Consider the following 19,975-nt stretch of genomic DNA (forward strand, 5'->3'; position numbering starts at 1 on the left):
CTGTTTGTACAAATACGTTTATTTCATTACCTTTTGAAGCCGAAATGTTTTGTTCTATCTAGTTTTTACATTAATTAAAAGTAATTTACCGCAAAATGCTTAGTAGAAGCAGTCTGTACACGTTTTAGTTCTAACAGAAGAAGTAGGTGTTTCGTTATTTTTGTATAATAACATACAGAGTAGTGAACAGTAATATCTATTTAAATACAATACACAATTATTTTTTATATAATTTATTGCCATTTTTTCTGTGAATTTTTCTACATCGACATAATTCGTATCTAGTCATGCAAATCATACAAATTTTCGTTAGGTCAAAACGAATAACTGTTATTACAATGAGTAAGAAGAAAACGTTTTCGCCAAATAGAAGATGACTAAACAGAACAATTGGGATGCAAAGAGTAGGATGAGTTGGAAACACCCACTATATTTCTTCAAATAGGGTAGAAAAAGTAAAAATATGGCTACAAAATAATTTTAACTTAGTTTAGTTTATTAATTTACTTAAATATTTACAAAACCAAACTCTTCCAACCACAATCTTCCTGATTGTAGAAAACGAAATGTCAAAGTTTTTAAATTTTGTAGGACTTGGGAAAACCCAAAAATGTAACATGCTGTCATAAATAAACCATTTCCATTTAAAAACATTGCAATAAATAATCCAGCACAACCCATAAAGACAAGACGTGCAAACAGTTTCATTTAATATTTTAAAAAATATTCATTGTTTTAAAGTATCATAAACTTTTTACGAGTCTTAGTTTTACATGCAAAATTAAGTAATGCACATTTCCTTTATATTATTTTCTTCATTTCGTTGAAGTAATGGAATAATTTAGACAATGCAAAACATGATAGTTTATGAGGAAGTCATTTGCACGATCATTCATGGAACGGGCGGGCTAGTAACTCGACCAAAAATTATGTATTTTTTAAAATTCACTTGCAAAAGCGACAAAAACAACCAGCCTTGAAGATCGTCACGGTGGTTTTTTAAATAGTCAATGAACAGAAATATACTTAAAAGAAATTCTTACAATTATGCTGGAGAGTATGTATTGTTACTTAAATGGCAGAAGTATTTGGTTTAAAGCCCTCAATGAACTTCCTTTCTCGAGTAATGTGTAATTCTTTTACCAAATAAAAATGTCCAATGTTAACTCGTATTATTACTTTGAATTCTACGACTACGCATGTTGTGTGAGTCAGACATTAAAGTTTGTAGTTTGTACAGCGTTAATGAACTTTAATCGCCAAAAATCGGACTAGGAATTGCAATATTTTAAAATTTCAGATTGCGGGTTGAAACAGTTTTTCTTTGTTACATTTAATATTAAAAATTATTTTATTAAAATTTGTATTCCAGAAACGCGGAATCGATAGTTTAAATAACCGTTTTCGATTTTTTTTTTCAATTTTTACTCAATTATACGTGTCAAACATACACATTATTCTTTAACGGAGAGCTTTTGAATCCATTTCCATAAATTTTACAGGAATGCATTGACACTTAAAAAACCTATAATTCTCTAAATTGTGTACTTGGAAATTAACATTAACTGGTGTTCTAACTTAAATTTTAATAAGCCAATAAAATTTTTGCAAAACGTTCCTTGAGGTCTCATTTAATGTAAAACTAAAGGCCTTCAAAAGCGAGAAAACTAAATTAGAACATCGAACTTTCGTCGCCAGATTCCATTACCTCCATTTCGCAATAATGAAGGTAAAAAGTAAATGTAACGCTGTAATGCACCTTATTAATTTCATAAAGCCACTAAAATCCCACAATGTTTCTCAGAGAAAAAAATGGTAGGTACAACCGTCGACCGAGATAATGTGATACGACATTGATTCAGTCGGTCACTGTACACCGAATTATTTTTGAAAACAAAGTAATAAACATTTCGTAGATAAGGTGTTCTCTAGGCTATAATTAAAGAAATATACAAGAACATAACTAATTACTCGATGAGTGTAAAAGTATGTGCAGTCGCCAAAGAATGAATGTAAGCTATTTTAACTCCAATTAGCTAAAATATGTAGACGTTATAAAATTAGACCAGCGAATCTAAATCTCTATTGATGAGTTACGTTAAGAGTTTTTAATCACGTGGTGAAACACGGCACTAATTTCTGTTCTAGATAATGTTGCACATAGTTGTTACCATTTAATTTACATTTATTTAAACAATTTGCCACAAGCATTTATAAATATAAAAAAATGTATGTTACTCACTTTGGAGATGCTTTTCAATATAATGGAATTGGGGCTCACCTGAAACAAAAAAATTATGTATAAAAATTATGTTTCAAAAATGCAAAATAACACATATTAAAGATCGCGTTTCGTAGGGCAAGTTTTGTGAGACGAGTTCAGATTTAAAAAACGAGCAGCGAAGGGCGAGTTTTATAAAGAACGAGTTCCCACAAATCACTTATGAAACGAGTTTTTTATGCTATTTTTTTCTATTTTGCGCGTTTTATGCACTTTTTTAACATAAAAATCAGTTTTTCAAAATTTAGGAACTTTTGCTCTAGTAAGGTTGTGGTGGGTAACAAATGTCACAAAGTTTGAAAAATTCCATTTTCGAAGTGTGAAGTCGGGAATATTTTTCAAGTTTTGTTGAATTAACAATGAATACTGCAGATATTTCATGCACACCACCTGAAAAAAAAAATCGCACATTATGCCGCTGAAAATCACCATCACCAACCTCTAGAAAGTAAATTGTACTAGTCTATTTCAGCCACCAAATTGGTGTTGAAATGATTCATTAAAGCATCGGTTTTGGTATCCAAATAAGCTTTGTTTCAAACGCAAAATAGAAAAACTTTCTTTAACACATTGTGTTTTTACTTTTTATTTGTCTATTTAAAAATGCCTTTTGGACTTTTTTTGAATATAAATATGTATATTGGAAGTACATTTGGTGTGGGAGTGCTCTATGTTGAGTTTGGAAAATCCGAGTGAAGCACTTGATTTTGGTTGCACTGTGACAATGTAACAATTATTTGATGTTTTTAATTAATAGATAAATGTAGATATGTTTACATTCCGCTATTTATGGTGCAATTACTAGATATTGAACAATCAAAACACTCCATATTTTGAAACAAATACAATTTTCCACCGAAATGAACAACAACAATGACATAGTTATCAAAACAAACCTCGTCTACGATAATAGTAAAATGAGGGTTAATTTCCAAATTATTTGAACTCTTACCTTGCAGGACTTCGAAACTATCCCCCATCTGGAACCTAATGGTAACACCAGGATTGACGTGGAACAGCACGACGTATTCGGAATTGTTCTGACTTTGGCTCGGTCCTGGACAATAATTGCCACCGGAAATTTGTGGCTCAAATCCAGGCCCGAAATGAAATTTTGCCGGAGATCCAGCTCCATTGGATCCATTGGTTTCTGCGTTGTCACTTGGATGAGTACAGTGATGGTGTAAATAGGTGTAATGGTGTAATGGGTGAATATGATGGGTATGATTGTGATTGCGCGGTTTACGAATATGGGTATATGTTGTACTGTTGCTGTTAGTTGTGTTATTGTTATTAATTGTCGACGATTGTGTTGTTGTTGTTGCTGTTGTTGCAGGCTTAGCCTCTGCCATCGGCCCGTCTTTTACCTTCACCATTCGTTTTTTTAGATAGTCTTATGTTGATAAACCTGAAACAACATTTTCTCTCATTTTTAAATTGGAAATAGATGTAATGAACGTTAGTGAAATTTTTCACCCAGCGACGACTTATCAACTAATTTTTACTGCAAATAAAAGATAACTGGACTTTCTCTTGCTGTAAAAACTGTCACATTAATGTAACGATTTATTTAATAGACGCAGGTATACGATAAATGCATAAAAATATTATATCGGGTGATTCAAATAAATTAATGTGACATTATTGTCAATAGACATGCATAACAATTTTACGGACTTGGAAACCAATAAAAAACACCGCTTTGATTAACAAATTAGAATTGAGTAATGGAAATAACCTGCCTGGTCAACAATCTTTTAATTGTTTCTTTTGTAATTAAGTTATTTGAATTTGAATTTTTGTATCAGCGGACTTGGAAAATTGTGTCATTTATGCCCATAAACCGATTTATCATTAATTTTCTCTGTATTAACGAGGCTAATAAATTAAGACCTCGAAATATTTATTTTCGTGCGATATAGAGTTCCGATCAAAAGAAAAGTATGTCATATGTAAATTGCTTACTAAATCTAGTGGAAAACGTATCTAGGATTTCACCATGACGTTCGAAGAAAACATACCCGTAATACTGCGGTCATTAAAACTTTTTATTCATTATTTATTACAAAAAAGTAAAAAGACATACATATAAAAATATCAAATAAACAAATAAAGCGAAAGCGTCAATACAATATGTTGATAAATAAAGAAGACGTGAAAAATAACTTGTTTGACCTTCTTCGAGAAACTGATATGAATAATATGTGTATCAATGTAATAAAATTATTTAATTGATAGGAAATAAACAAAATGTTTCAATTCCTGTAAATCATAATTAATTACATTTTATCAATGTCTTTTACACAATTCGGACTAAACATATTTCCCGCAAATATATTAAAATAGTACTTTGAACGGATGTAATCTTTATTATTCTAACTTGTAAAAAATTTGCCGGGTTTATTCTAAGATATTTGTTTTTGTTGAGATAAAATAAGACTAGATGTGTCAAAGCAATGGACATTTTCACCCACACATTATGTCAAAAGAGGTTATCAGTAGAATTTGGCAATGCTTTTATCATTTATTATCATCCTGATGATGCCATCTCATTTGGTAAAACATGTGTAAGTAATTATAAAAAGGTTGCTGCTGGGTTTTGCATTAATTAATTACTTCTCTGTTTCGGAATCCAGCAAAACGACAAAAACTGAATTTATCTCCTCGTTTAGGAAAACAATTAATTTTTAGTTGTAACATTATATTGGATTAAACTTTTATTTAATAAGAAGCAAAGTTAAGATACGAGCAAAAACGTTTTCATTCCCATGCCCATATTTTGTGTAGTTTACACAATTTTGAGTCTAAACACTTTACAACGATTTGCTAAAGAGGAACTTAGCTCTTAGTTCAAAAAATAAATATGTTAAGTGTTCTGTATAAGTAAACAGTATTCATCATAGGTGAATATAACAATTTTAGAAATTAGAAAAACTGTGTATAATACATTTTTTTTATCTTAGTTTATGTTGACGTCATCAGTATTAGAAATTATCTGTAGAGGCGCAATGCAGTTATCAATTTCAAGAGACAAAACCACAAGTTTAAGTTGACAAATGCAATAAATTATTTAAAAAATATTATAAAGAAGAAGTAAGTAGCGTAAAAATAATGAACACGATATAAATAATGATTAATTAAAAACCACTTTACTAGTTAGACTCTTTTATTAGACGCCTTGCCGCAGGTGAGGATGAACGAGAAAAATAACAGAGATAATAAAGCACGAGTAAATAAAGGCTAATTATAAATTTATTTATTAAAGAAACGATTAAATATGTAGATACTTGATTTACATAATAATTTTTCAAAAATAAAATATGTTGTGATAAAATTTACATTTATTAAAATCCACCCCGTTTTATAAAAATAAAGTCTTAACCCAGAAATCAAACAGATGTTACAACTTAAATAAATTAATGAGATCATCCGTATCACACAAACATTTTACTCATCCCCTGAATTTAATTATGACTTAAACTACCTCAAAGCAAAACCAGCCACGCCCATATAAGAAGAGCGAATTTTTGAAAAGCGCATTTCAAAGAATTATTCTTGGATAGTTTGTTCACTTATGATAATTTGTCGCTGGATGATTTTCATCATTTAAATGTTGGCAACATTGTTATGAGATCAACAGTTGTTTAGTAACGGACTGTATCATAAGCTGCATAGTGAAAAACTGTCATGTGCACGTGATTCACTGCAATATTATGCACTTAATATCAGTAAATTAGGTTTGTTAAATAAGAATGAAAATATCATTATTGTGTTTGTTTAGAAGACTAACAATGAAAAATTTATTACTGGCTGTAGACCATTCAAATTAACTTCCTATACAGTGGTTTTTAAATGTATAATGTTCTCATTTGATGGTAAAAATTATTAAAAACTTTTACAAACAAAAAAACAAATTTTTAAGAACTACAAAATTGACAAAAAAGTAATGCAATTAATACATTTTTAAACCTGTATATTTGTTTTATATACTGACGTGTGAATGTCGTTTGTGTTAGTAATATCAATGTGTCACTTGGGAGTTGTAATTTTCCATCTATTAAGCATAACATAATTTCTTTTTGCTTATTTATTATAAGGCGACTTTAATTGGGATTTAAATTAATTTAAAACTAATAAAAAATATATTATTATTACTATCATTTTCACTTGCACAATGTGAATTTCCGTGTTAAAGGCTTCTGAGAAACACAGAATATGCATAAAATGAATAACCATATATCTTTTTCAAGAAGCGTCTTTTTTACGGCAATTTAACCATTATTAATGGTAATAAAGTATAACTCACATATGCAAACAGATTGTTGTAAAAACAGCCGGAAGGTTCTACAATTCTGCATAAAATTAAATTGAGAACAAACAGTACAACTGCATTCTGAATGTCTGCTCATTACTTCTTTTACATTGAACGAATGAACTTTCAATGTAATTAAGTAAAAAAGAATTGAATTTTGACAGATTTACGCCCACATGCGGCTGTCATGTTGGTATATGTCAACATTTTTTTTTGAAAATTATGAAATAACATACTGCAATTTCTTCGTAAAAATAAACTAGTGGACATGTTCTGAAAAATAACACCGATTTATTTAAAATCTGCCGGTTTTACTTACCGTTTTTTATAAAAACATATTAGAAACCGTGAACACACTTACACATTTACCACCATGTTTATTGATTTTTGTTTACGTCGTTCTGTATATGCGCAGAGGATGTCGAAAAGTGGCGTCCTAGTTGCAATAGCACGAACTAAAATGACAGAAGTAAGGCGTTGTAAAAGATATGGTTTGTAACTCGACTTCCAGTTACAGAATCCTGTTTATCTATAGTTACACCAGCGAGTGCTAGGTGCCCCTGCAAAAGTTGCTTGGTAACACTGTATTTTAATTTTAACTGTAGGTAACATTATTCATAACAACAGGAATTGACCGTTACAGTTTACAGTTACCGTGACAGTTGCAAAAGTTGATATACAGCGTGTCGCTGGATAGGAAACGACACTTGTAAAAGATAAAAATTTCTCGATTTAAATTTTCATTTTTTGGGTTGCAGCCTTGTTTGGTTAAAGACTAATTTCTAACAGAATTTTAGTTTTGAAAAATCAATGTCTTGGAAAACTTTAAAAAATAGTGTTTATCTTTGTCATATTTGCAACATAAAAGACACTTTATAGAAAAATAGTTTTTTTTTAAATTTCCAAGGCATCTTAATTTTTCAAAACTAAAATTATGTTATCTTTTACAAAAGTCGTTTCACCTCTCCGAGGACACACTGGATATAGAAACATTATAGAAGGATCATTTATTGCTTATACACCGAGCAAAAAAAAAGTTATACAGAAAATACTGTGGCTATGTTGTATACGATCTAAGCATTTTTATGTCATATTTGGTTGTTTTGATTGTTTTTTACTATGTACGTGTTGTCCAGGGGCGGACTGGTAAATTTTTATATGGAGTGCTAAAAGTTGAAATGAGGGCCCAATATACAATACTATAAAAATATGTATAAAAACTACTTGTCACTTAATGTAGTATTTTTTTATGAAAGAGTTTGTTTACTCTATTGAGATTGTGACGTCAGTTAAAATCGTGATGGTTTAATAACCGAAAAAAAAATCTAAAAAGTTTTTAGATGAACTTCTTCAGAGGCTGCTTGTAATTTTAATTTTTGTTTTTCTTTTCGTTTCTGTGCAACAAATTTATACTTATATTTCGCTTTTTCCATTTATTTATGCCCACTAATAATACCTAATAAAAAAAATAAAAAATTAAAATTAAATTCATTTAAGTAAAAACGATATTTTATATTGGTTGACTAAAAAATGTGTGGCATAATTTTAATTACAAACACCCCTCTACAACTGAGAATAGATAGTACAGTATTTATTGACCCAACTCAAAAAATAGAAAAATTACAACTTTCCAAAAGCGTTATGAAAAAATGATTTTCTGGAAATATTTTTGTTATACGATTATTATTAAATTTTGCATAGACAAAGAGACACTCTTTGATTTGGTGTAAACGGAACTCTTGTAGAAGCTATACATTTTCGGTAGCAATGGGTCCTTCCAGTGTTGGGATCATAACTTTTTTTCGGCTTATTAATTTCTGTTTTTGATACAGCCCAAACATTTTTTTATAAGAAAGGTAGTTTCATATCGCCAAAATGTACCGTTGTCGAGTTATTTGAGTTTAAAGTAAATTCTACACCGCGCTACAAAATCAGAATTTATAAATTTTGAGCGTACCTTGGAAAGAATCCACTACGAATCACATCGCTGTCAATGCTGTCATATTTAATGTAAATTTCATTAAATCCAAAGGAACATTTGTTTATCTGCAAACGTCACAAAAGTGACCACTTTTATGACTAAATGACACAGGTAAAAGTTTTACTTTTCAGACATGGAGTAAAAACACTGTTTTTACGCCTAGGCGTTTTTACTTTTACTTGACACTTACTTTGACATTTATCACTGTTGTCTCTTTCTTGTCTCTTTCGCTTTTTCAGCATTTTCTGGAGAGGTACAAGGTAGATTATCAGCATTCGACATATTGCACTATAAACTACACCAGTTATTCACCAGTTAAATCAATCAACACTTTCGAAATCTCAACACAAATTCCGAAACTGACGCGTGACGTTTGTTACGATTTTATTGCAAAGCGTCCTGATTATTGAGGTGATTTACTTGATTATTGGTGTGTTGCTCTTTTCGTTCCATCTGAATCGTTTGCAGATAAAATAGTATATGTTATTTGGAGTAAAAGTGAGTTTATGTGGCTCAGCTGAATCCATTTGCCTCACTCCGTTCGGAAAAATGAACGTTCAGCTTCGTCACATAAACAATCACTTTTACTCCTAATAACATAATCTACTATTATTTCTTGATGATTATAAAAGCTGTAATTTTTCTATTGCTTGATGAGTTGGATTACTGTGTTATCTATGCTCATTTGTAGAGGAGTATTCGTGATTAAAATTATGACACAAATTTTTGAATCACTTGTATAAATCTGCGCGGACGGAATTTTTTTTACATGCGTGTAAGACCTTATAAACATTGAGTTAAAATAATTGAAATTATAGAAATTATACTTTTATTTGTTATGATGGCAATTTTTTAATTCCTTCAAACTAAACACACTTATCTTGGATTAGCTCTATGCATTGTGGAAAGTTTATTTACAAATTTAAAATAATTGATATTATTTCAATGAGCTCTTGACATAATAAGCCTACCATAATTGGGGGCTGGTAAGACCCGAGGGCCCGGGGTGCTGCGGCACCCCTGGCTAGTCCGCCCCTGGTGTTGTCCCAAAGCAAACCACCATACATCAACCAGTTGTAGAAAATGTCGTTCTAAGAAAGAAAGTTTGAATAAGTTTTTTCTACCTTTATCCGTTAAAGAGATAGAGCTTAGCAAAGAGTTACAATGAATTTTGTACAAGGTGGTCGTGATAAATTGAAAACGATGATGACATTTATGCAACAATTGCTTAGTTTCTTGATACTGTCAATGTGGAATAAACTAGAGGTCCTATATTTGAAGAGTTGGGACACTGAACGTCAAACCGAGCCAATTTTGTATTATGTGGATAAGGTATACACGTTCTATCCTTTTTCATTAAAATTTTTCGTAGCAACTAATGTCAAGTTTATTTCAAAAATTATTTTAGGGTTATAAATTTTGTCTCATTGACAAATTGACATAATTTTACGTCAGATTTGGTCAGGGACGTAGGAGATAAATGGACATTGAGATGCGGCCAGACAGAAAAAAAATATGTGTACACAGTTGCTGTTTACAGCATTTACCATGAGTAATAAAAACTTGATAGTGTCTCCAGAAAACGTTTTAAAACCTGAAACTTACGAAATTATTAGACTTGACCTGACCTGACGTAGATAAAATAAAACACTCCAAACAACGGAATAATAGTCCTTGATCATGTGAAAGCTTCACCTATGATTTTGATAAATTTTAGTTTTGAGGCCCACACTCCAGTTGGCTAGATTTAAAGAGGTTCCACTTGTCCTACACTGTCTCGTGCATTGGAGCAACGTGGCACTGAAATCAACTCAAAGTTTCTTTATGTATTAACACAATAGGACCCAGCAGAAGTGGTCATAATGACAGAGGACAGAGGTCAATTTTTATTTGACAAATTAATTTTACTTTTTGTTAAATTTTACCGAAACGCCAATGATTTGTATCCAATTTTATTGTTATTATACGTCAGCCGACGTATATAAAAGAAAAATTGGAAAACTGACATTCAGTGTCCCAACTCTTCTAATATAGGAACTCTAGAATAAACATGAACATGTGTGCGAAAATGACTGATTTATAAAATAAAAAACTATAATCGAAAATAATAATAAAAATGAAGTATGACATAAGACATAATAATAACTACATAAATTGACGGTATCAATTGAATGAGACTAGTTCCCAGTCTCACTCTGTATTGAAATATTTCTAGATTTACTATACGGTATATTAAAAAACTGTTTTACAAACACCCTATATTATTGTGATACAAGTAGCTTGTAACACTAGCCAAGCAGTGTCCAGAAATAATAGAAAAAAAATATTTGCAAACAACTTTATATACAGGATACGCCAGAACTTGCGCCCCAGAGAAAAATGCCATATAAGGTAAGATACCAGGAACATGGAAAAAATGTTAAAAAAATTTTATCTATAAAAATTTCGAAGTTATGGCCTCATAAACTTTAAAGCCTTTTAAAGTTTGCACTTTGACTGTATTTATTTCTGTTGTAAAAATAATTTTACAAGTTTTTTTGCTATAAGCTATTAAAAGAGGAAATAAGGAAGCTGTACCCTAAATTGTAACTCTGTCCAATGTTATTTGTGGCTTTTATTGGCAAAATTTTTGTCCCTTTACTAAATAACAGTAAAAAAACATATACAAGATCATCAGTATAATTAAATAGATATAATAAAAAAATGTCAAATGTCAAAAAATAAATGTCAAAATTTCTTGACAGATAGAATTTTTTAAACATTTTTTTCATATTCCTGGTATCTTACCTTATAGTAAAAATCAGGAGGGTAGACCGGTGCGTCATCAATTACATTTTTTCATTACCAACTTAAAAGTGAAATAAAAAATTCTATCACAATGTAAACTGAAACAATTAAAGGGTCTCTAAGGATGGTAGCCTTGAACATTAATTTACATATGTACTTCAACTACACCACGTAAATGTCATGTTCGAGTGAATTTGTCAATTTAACATTGACAGTAAAATTATTGTCGTCGTTGAAAGTCTTTTTGGTATAATTTGCAAGTATTTTTCGTTTATTGGTTGATTTCTTGCTTTTGTTCTGCGTCTCATTGGTTTCTTTTAATAATTCCTTACGATTAAGTAACTTCCATGAAATCAGGCATAAATATACTTGTGTTAGTGTAAAAAATTGAAATAATGAGGGGTCACCGATAAAAATTAGCCCCCATCAAAGCTTTTTAACGTTTATTGTTTGTTTTCGAAGGATGTGAGATGCAACTTTGTTTTGTAGACGTCTTGAATTTCAACTTTTTCTTTTTTCTTACTTGGAAGATTGCATAAGATCGTCTATAGTTTTAAACCCTTAAAAAAACTCTATGTAAGAAATTACTCCTTATGTTTATGATGATTCTTATTTATGAAATACCGATTTTGCATTCGTTTTCTTCTCAACTTACCCACTATTCTTTAGAAAATCGGTTTTATACTGATACTGAAAAATTCCGAGTTTTAGATACAACATCCAAAAACATTGGAAACACTGCATGTAGAACGTCATTTCCAATCTATTACATTAAATTTTAAATGCCTTTGCAAAAAATCGTACAAAGCAACACTTTCTTCAATAAACAACTTCTAAGTTGTAGATATTGAACCTAACGTCAGGTGGTAAGGAGAAACGTCAGATGACGCACCGGTCAACCCCCGTGATTTTTCCCATACTTGAAAATTTTCTCTGGGGCGCGAGTTCTGGCGCACCTTGTATAATACACCCCATTTCTTGAAGTGTATTAAAAATGTTTTTATTTCGTTGTAAATAAAGAAAGTGATAAATTAGGGTTTAGTGAAATATTTAGTAAATACATATTTAATTTTGTTTAAACAGTGAAATTGTAAAAAAAAAACATTTATTAAAACTTTGATAATGATTACAATTAAAATTACATAATTATACAGGGGTATTCACGAGTAATAATGGGCCCGACGCAACCAAATAAACATATTTCTCAAACGAGTACATACCAATTTATCTTTTTATTTTTTAAAGAATCCGAGAATGCTTTTATTAAGACAATTTTCAGTTGACGTTTCGTGACATCTATCAAATCTAAAATGTATTCAAATGACGAAAAAGTTGATCTTTTGTTAATTTACAAATAAAAAAAAACAGAACCAACTATGTTTTAATCTTTTTTTAAATAAATATGAATGATCCACGAAGCTGATGACAATGTATAACTAGTTGCGTTTCATTTTTTGTAAGACCCAGTATTATTCGTGAATAACCCTGAATACTATATAAAAAATACAATAAAAGACACGACTCAAAAACTGGTAAATGAACAATGGTAAATCACAAATCGGCATTACAATATTATTTAAAATTTAAGAAGACTTAAAAAGATAAACCATTAAAGTCGCCCTGTTTAGCGGTCCACATATATTATTATTTTTATTTGTTGAAAGAGTACCATTGTATAATGATGTAGGATGCCGATTTAAGTGATTGTTGACAGAAAAATAAAATGTTTCTAGAGAACTACTCACTCTAGTCACATTTACAATCCAACTACTCTGATTTAAGTCGATTTTAATAAAAATGCGAAAAAAACATTTACGAAAGCAAACGACTTGATGTATAGTTTTAAATGCAATGTTCCTTAATGAAATCGTGGTCCAGTTTCGCCTCATAGTCAATTTTATGATGGAGTTTTGGTGATGACTTTTTAGATGTTCTGCTATGTCATCAAACGACCTTCTTTCCCGGCAGTACCGTACCGGACATTTAATTAATGAGTTTTGAACCACAGGAAGTGGGATAGTTTTTTCCTCGGTTTCTTTGGACACTTCAGGCCACATTTCAGAGACCAGCTCCTCAATGATGAAGTTTCTCAATTCTGTAAGCATCTTCCCAAAACATAATGGACACACTCGTTTAAGGTTTCCACAATCGTAACAAACGGTATGGCCCATAGAGCACATCATACTTTTTGTTAAAATTTTTGAACAACTTTTGCAAAAAAACATCTGAAAGTGGCCGGTAGGTAAATAAAAGAGTAAAGTAAAATTGCAACTTACCGTAAAATTTGGTTTAATTGTTTTTAAAAAGGCAATAAAATAACAGCACTGTCACAGACATCTCTCTTTCTCACACCTCTGTCTATCTGTTGATAAGTTTTTTGATTGATTAAAACCGAAGATTTCGTCGTACGTATACACCACTTCTCACTTGTTTCTATCAATTATTATTTATTTCAAATTTTTCTAAAAATTGTGATAAAAAATACAAAAATAAATTTGAAATAATTATCCAAAAATACATGCATAATGTAATGAAAAAAACAACTTTATTCTTGTATGGAAATATTTTCATTCCACTAATAGGAAACACGCAAGTACATTTTTTCTTAAAAATACGTTTCATACATATTATGTAAATGAGTTGGCGAAACCATTAACTTTTTCATTCTTAACACAGTAAAATGCATTGTCTGCATCCTATGCACAGATCGATTACTTGAATTAGGTAATTCTTTTTATCGTTATCCTTAAATTTAGACATCAAAACATCCATTTCAACAAGATATTGAGACAATTTACAGTACATGCAGTGAAATATACTGTTTGTCTGCATTGCGGTTGCTTCGCCAAATGTGATGAATGCAAATTTAGCTTAGTAATTTTTATAGCTGTTTTATGTTTGCATTACAGTCAAACACTTACAGGAATATTTTTTTATTCCGTCAAATGCAACTTCTCACGAGGCTTGAAAAGACGATTCATACCTTGTTATTGTTGCAGGTCTTTATTTATGTCTAAAGGACTGTTATAAAGGAACGTCTTTGTGAGTGTTCTCTATTTTTTCAACTTTTTTTCTCATTAAGATGATAAAATGGATTAAGCTTTCAAAGGATAAAGGAGATCTGGACGGAAATAAATGCCTGATGTAAGTCGCAGTAATAGATGGCAAGAACTTTTAAAAATAGAAATGGGGTAGAAAAACCAGTTCGGATTGTTCTCGTTATTTAATTTTCCTAAGACTGTATGTACAAAAACATTGGTACATGTGTTCAACAGAAATTCATATAGGTAACAAAAAATGTAAACAGTAAGGAACACCTTTTACAATCATTATTTTCGGTAATTTTCCTTTAAATCGTTCTAAGTTATACAATAGAGACCTTTAAAACGAAGATCAAGTATTGAAGATTAGATATTTACATCAGATTAGTCCTCATTACATAGCTTTCTATAGTTTTCAAACTGTCGATTATTTCAGTTTCGGTTATAACTGAAACGAAACTAGATCACACGGCGGTTTAACCGTTTCGTGTTCGGGTGTGACGTCCGGTTTCATTGAGGAACAAACCTCATTCTGTGATTGCTATACCGATATCTCTTGAATCTGTACTCTTTTCTTGACGGTTCCTCCCGACAAATTGCTCGTCGTCCTCACCGGCGGCGGTGGTTTCTCCTTTTTCAAAGTGTTCGAGGAAGGCACATCTGTGCGAGATGGACTCTTCGGAATTGTGCTATAAGAAGGGGGCAGTTCTTGTTTCTCTTTCCTACATATAATGGGCGACTGGCGAGATGAATTGTCGGGGCTGGAAGGCCGATGTGACATGGGTATTGTCTCTGTTGATGGAGATGAATTCGAGCGTGAGGAACGGACATGATTTTGTCTTCGGCGATCGCGATCTCTTTGGTAGTAAATGCCGGCGAAAATCAGCATGTTGAGGAGGAGGAGCAGACAGCCCACGCCGACGGTGACTCCCAGAGCGGCTGTGTAGCTGTAGTAGTGTCTGGTGGCCAGCTTCTGGAGGAGCTCCTCGCCGGTCTCGTCGTCGCCTGGAACAGGGCTGTGAATGGGGCGCAATTTTGCAAGGGTTTTTTACTTAGGTTCAATTCATCATCGTCGACGAGTTGGTCATCAGCTGTAGTGTTGGGAACACATTCGGTCCCCTCTCCGTTTGCGATATGGGAATCTGTCATTGAGGCCGGGTGCAGGGGCGGCGGTAAGCGAGTGAATGATTCCGCTCTGACAGAACCTACAATGAAAAACCGACTTGATAAATTGTATGCAAAGCAATAACCAGCGCCGAAATTAAAAGGAAATCGAAAGCATACATTTTTGCGGTGACACGAGAGAAAAGACGCAGTTTTATTATTCTAAGAATAAATTTATGTTTGGTTAAGGCTTCTAGGTTGCGGTCTTGCAGAATTTGCAATTTGCAAAAAGAGTGTTTGATGTTTATTCATCTTGGATTGTTCTGTTTTAGTTAACGAAGAATAATGGCAAACAAAACAAAAATGTTTGGGAAAAATAAATTTTAGATAATTTTAATTGTTTTTGTTAAGATGATTGTAAAAAAGGAACAGTATCAGCTTCAACAATTCATTTAGATTCTCTACATCAAACACTTAATTAAAAATAAATTAATTAGGTAATTAAGCCAAGTAATGGTTTATTTAGGGGTTCCAGGTTGCGTTCTTGCAGGTTATTTATTTTAAATTGTTCTGTTTTAGTTAAATGAAGAATAAAAATATATAAAAAATGTTTTCAAAAACAAGTTTTTAAGAGACTTACTAAAAAGTAATAAAATATTTTTATTAATATTAAGATTTTAAAATTTACAAAAGCTTTGGGGGAGCAAAGTAATTTTGCAATACTCGTAGTGTTACAACCGTTCCTAAAGCTTTTACAAATAAATTATTAAATAAATAAATTATTAAATATACATAAATTGTTTATAATTCTCTTTTTAATCAAAATAATTGTGGAATAAAAGCATCATCAAATTTGAAAAATCAATATTTTAATTATATTCTAAACAATAAACTTTTGTTTCAATTTCGTAAAAAAAAATAATAATATAATAATAATAAATTAATTCAAATGGACAGCTTATTTATGGTTTCCAGATTGTGTTTTTGCATAATTCCAAGAGTATTTAATACAAGTATATAAGACATCTGACATTAACTAAAAAAACGTGAATAGAACAAAATTAAAAAGATAATGTTTTATGTAATGCTATTTCTTAAAACCGTAATTTGTAACGTAATCATTGTGAAAGAAAAGATCATCGTTTTGTTTCAATTTTATCCAATGAACTCTTCAATAGTAAAAAAAATCAATAAATCATATCAAGTATACAATTTATTTAAGGGTTCGTTTTACAGAATTTGACAATAATACCAATATGTACTTACACAGGGCGACAAAAAAAAAGTCATGTCCTGACAACTTGACAAATTTTATATCATTTTGTTCGTCTCAGTGAGACCAATCAAATGCACTAAAAAAAAATTAAAAAGTTCACACACTTTGTACAAAATAATTTTTTTCTAATTTAAATGAATTTAAAATACTTTAACTTTAAAAAACCATTACTCAACTATTAAGCCGATTTCCTTCAAATAAAGACCATTCTAAAGGGATGGCCTTGCCCTTTAGAATGATATAAAATTTGGCAAACTTTTCTTCGAACAGTGTTCCAAGAAGTTCTAAATAAATCGAAATAATCTAAGAAAAACCCCACAAGTAATTTTTTTTCATCATTACCATCGTGTAGAGCATCTCTTTATTAGCTGTAATCCACATTTTCAAAAGAATATCGGTAATTCTTACTACGCGGTAGTAGTTTTCAAGATATGATTTTTTGAAGTTAAGGTTTTCTATTCAGGTATTGCGCCATATAGGAGAAATGCATGTTAATTTTACTTAAAATTGCATTTTTATAAAATTATTTGTTTTAAGACTCTTCTTTTGCTTGGTCTATTGCACCTTCTTTGTTCTAATTACAATAAATAAAAACTGTTTGTTTACTTGCGTAGTAATTAAAGCAAATAAAGAGTTATTTTGTTGTTGTAAAAATATTAATTAATAAAACTGCTATTTACTCGTAAAGAAATTAAAAGGAAAAAAACAGTGTATAAAACATAATTTAAAACAATAAAGAAGTCTAACACAAATTAGATTTTATGTAATCAAATTTTTTAAGTGGCTTCGTTTAAGTTTAATTAAAGAAAAAAATCGTAAATATATGTATATCAAAATTATAAAAAATGGTTTTAAGAAAAATCAAATTTTAGGTAATCCTCTTTTATAACTTCGCTTTTGTCAAAAGTTTAAATTCTGGTTAATATCTTATTGTGAAAAAAAATTAAATTCAGTCACTAGGTATTATGTTTCTAAATACGTGAAACTTGTGTTTGAGATATTTATTTGGGTTAAATGCTGCAATTTTTCATCGAGAACTGCAAACTCAGATGACAAAAAAACCGTGAGCATCGGTGCTTGGAATATTGTGCAAGTCAGACAAAAATAAACTTAATTTTTGTCTTTTATTACATACCGGCATAATAATGAGGCTCTCGTTCGTGGAAATGGTGGTGTCTCATGCTGACGTCGTCATCTCCTGGTTGATGCAGTTGCGGGATGAGATTCAACCAAACGGCCATCTTGTGGCCCCGGTAGTGGCTCTTCATCTTTGGCTTTAATGCTGTAATAGAATTAAGTCGTTAAAGTTGAGTGAGGGTGAGCGGACGACGTTTACGCCCTTTCTGATAAATTGTGTATACTAGAGATTTCCTAGCGCTTGTTTTCTTGTAAGCCGATTAACTTATAACGTTTATTATCTTTAAAGCGCCAAAATTAAAAAAACCCTCCAGGTTTATGCATTTTTAGCCACATTTTAAGCCGATGTAAATCAGAATCTGAGCGGATGTCGCAAATAAATAAATTCCAATAATTAGGAAGTAGCAGATGCCGCTCGAGGATCAATTTATCCTTCATTAGGAATTTATAGATAGTGAAAGTCTGAAAAAGTGCTAACTGGTCGTACTGACGGTGTCTATTATACGCTGGAATAACAAGAGTTTATCACGGATTACAGTATATCGGACACTTTGAGCCGATTTCTTTAAGGAGTTTGTTGTAAGATGGGGAAATGGTCCAACATTGTAAGGTAACTCCCAGCTAAACTCTATTCAGGCTCTGACAGATTTATGATTGCTCTAACTTACGTTTTTCATTATTTGGTGCGATACGTGATCGATGAAAAAGCCACCCTTAGGACTATACAACTCAAGTCAACTGAAGACCACGGGCGCCGACTACATGGGTGCAAAAGGGCGGATGCACTCATTGATATTTATTAATGGGTGCTGGGTAAAAAAATATAATAATAATTCTTAATAATATTTATTTGGAGTTTCGTATTTATTCTAATCTTTCTTTAGTAACGTTGCATTCTTTAAAATCACTTTTAATATCAAACATATCTTAAATTTTCCATTACACTATTTTCCCCTTCGAGAAAATGGATCAAATTCATCGTTTTTTGCATAGTGATTATAAAAGTTGAATTTTCATCACGATTAATCGTATAGAAAGTTATACTTTTTTAAACGATTTCGATAGTTATATTTCTATAGTTTCTGTAGTGTTCGTTACATAGAGCTCGCGATGCATTACGATTTGATTTATCAAATTGATATCTTTTTGGTCTTTGGGGTTCTTGGGGTTATCACTATGCAAAAAAATGTTGTGTACAGGGCAGAGCCCTCGTTAATCAACTGCAAATTCGTGAAAAAAAAGTATGTCTTTCAAAACTAGTTGTACAAATAAATATTACGTTATCCTATTTTGTTTTTCCATTTTCAAGTTAATTCAAAATTAAGTTTTTCAGTAAAAAAATTCTCGAAACAAGATTTTTATCCACAATCACTCTATAAAGAGACTTTATTTCACACTTTAGATGCGTATAAAGTACCACTTTATCCACTAGTGAAATAAAGTAACTTTATTCCACTGTTAGTAACCAGCGCACCGCGTAACAGCTTACTCTTTACGTTTAACTGAAAGCACATTTGGCGTGACGTTTAAATGTCAGTTTAATTTTTAATTAAGTTTGGAATAATTTGGGCCTGTGATTGTGGATAAAACGTTATATTGCAGTCGTGTGTTAGTCGCGTTTTATCCTCTTAAGAAAATTAACCGCTCGAACTGACGTTCTCGCGATTGAACATTCTTGCGTAAATAAAACGCTACCTAACACACTCTTAAAAAATAACTATTATTAATATTATTATCTCAAATACAATACAGAACGATAAAACATTCTTCTACATAAACTTTTCATACACTATACTAAAAAATTAAGGAAACAAACATTTTTTATTAAATTAAATTTTCTGGTAATTTTTGAAAGACTGCATCTCAATGAAAAATGGTCATGTTTTCTTTACGTCAATTTGTCGCTGAGATATTTGACTTTTAATGAAAATGGATTTTTTTGTTTTTGATCATTGATATCTCAGCACAGAGAATGTAAGGATAGTTTCAAAAACTAGAACAAATTTCTTACAAGAGATTTTTTTTTTTTTGTTGTTTCGGGGTATTTAGTTATGAA

General features: G+C 31.1%; 2 protein-coding genes across 4 annotated transcripts in view; both read right to left on the reverse strand.

Moving 5' to 3' along the window:
- Positions 1 to 7,015, reverse strand: part of LOC123013939 (fibronectin type-III domain-containing protein 3A) — a 42,241-nt gene extending 35,226 nt beyond the window's left edge. The window contains exons 1-3 of one of the 3 annotated variants that reach the window (XM_044412815.1): positions 6,913 to 7,015; positions 3,234 to 3,689; positions 2,243 to 2,281 (exon numbers count right to left, since the gene is read on the reverse strand). In XM_044412815.1, the coding sequence (XP_044268750.1) occupies positions 2,243 to 2,281; positions 3,234 to 3,657 (463 nt within the window). In that variant the 5' untranslated portion in view covers positions 3,658 to 3,689; positions 6,913 to 7,015. Of the gene's footprint in view, positions 1 to 2,242; positions 2,282 to 3,233; positions 3,690 to 6,912 lie in introns of those variants that run through there. The other 2 variants (XM_044412816.1, XM_044412819.1) reach the window with 2 other exon arrangements.
- A 7,561-nt stretch (positions 7,016 to 14,576) lies between these two features.
- The window catches only part of LOC123012411 (neuroligin-4, X-linked-like), a 76,025-nt gene continuing 70,626 nt past the window's right edge, over positions 14,577 to 19,975 (reverse strand). The window contains exons 8-10 of the mRNA XM_044410299.1: positions 17,918 to 18,064; positions 15,455 to 15,607; positions 14,577 to 15,407 (exon numbers count right to left, since the gene is read on the reverse strand). Coding sequence (XP_044266234.1) covers positions 14,944 to 15,407; positions 15,455 to 15,607; positions 17,918 to 18,064 — 764 coding nt within the window. The 3' untranslated portion in view covers positions 14,577 to 14,943. The remainder of the gene's footprint in view (positions 15,408 to 15,454; positions 15,608 to 17,917; positions 18,065 to 19,975) is intronic.

This window comes from Tribolium madens, unplaced genomic scaffold, assembly GCF_015345945.1.
Source record: "Tribolium madens isolate multiple individuals breed KSU strain unplaced genomic scaffold, Tmad_KSU_1.1 Scaffold_96;HRSCAF=242;Tcas5.2_LG5, whole genome shotgun sequence".
NCBI classification, from domain to species: Eukaryota; Metazoa; Arthropoda; class Insecta; order Coleoptera; family Tenebrionidae; genus Tribolium; species Tribolium madens.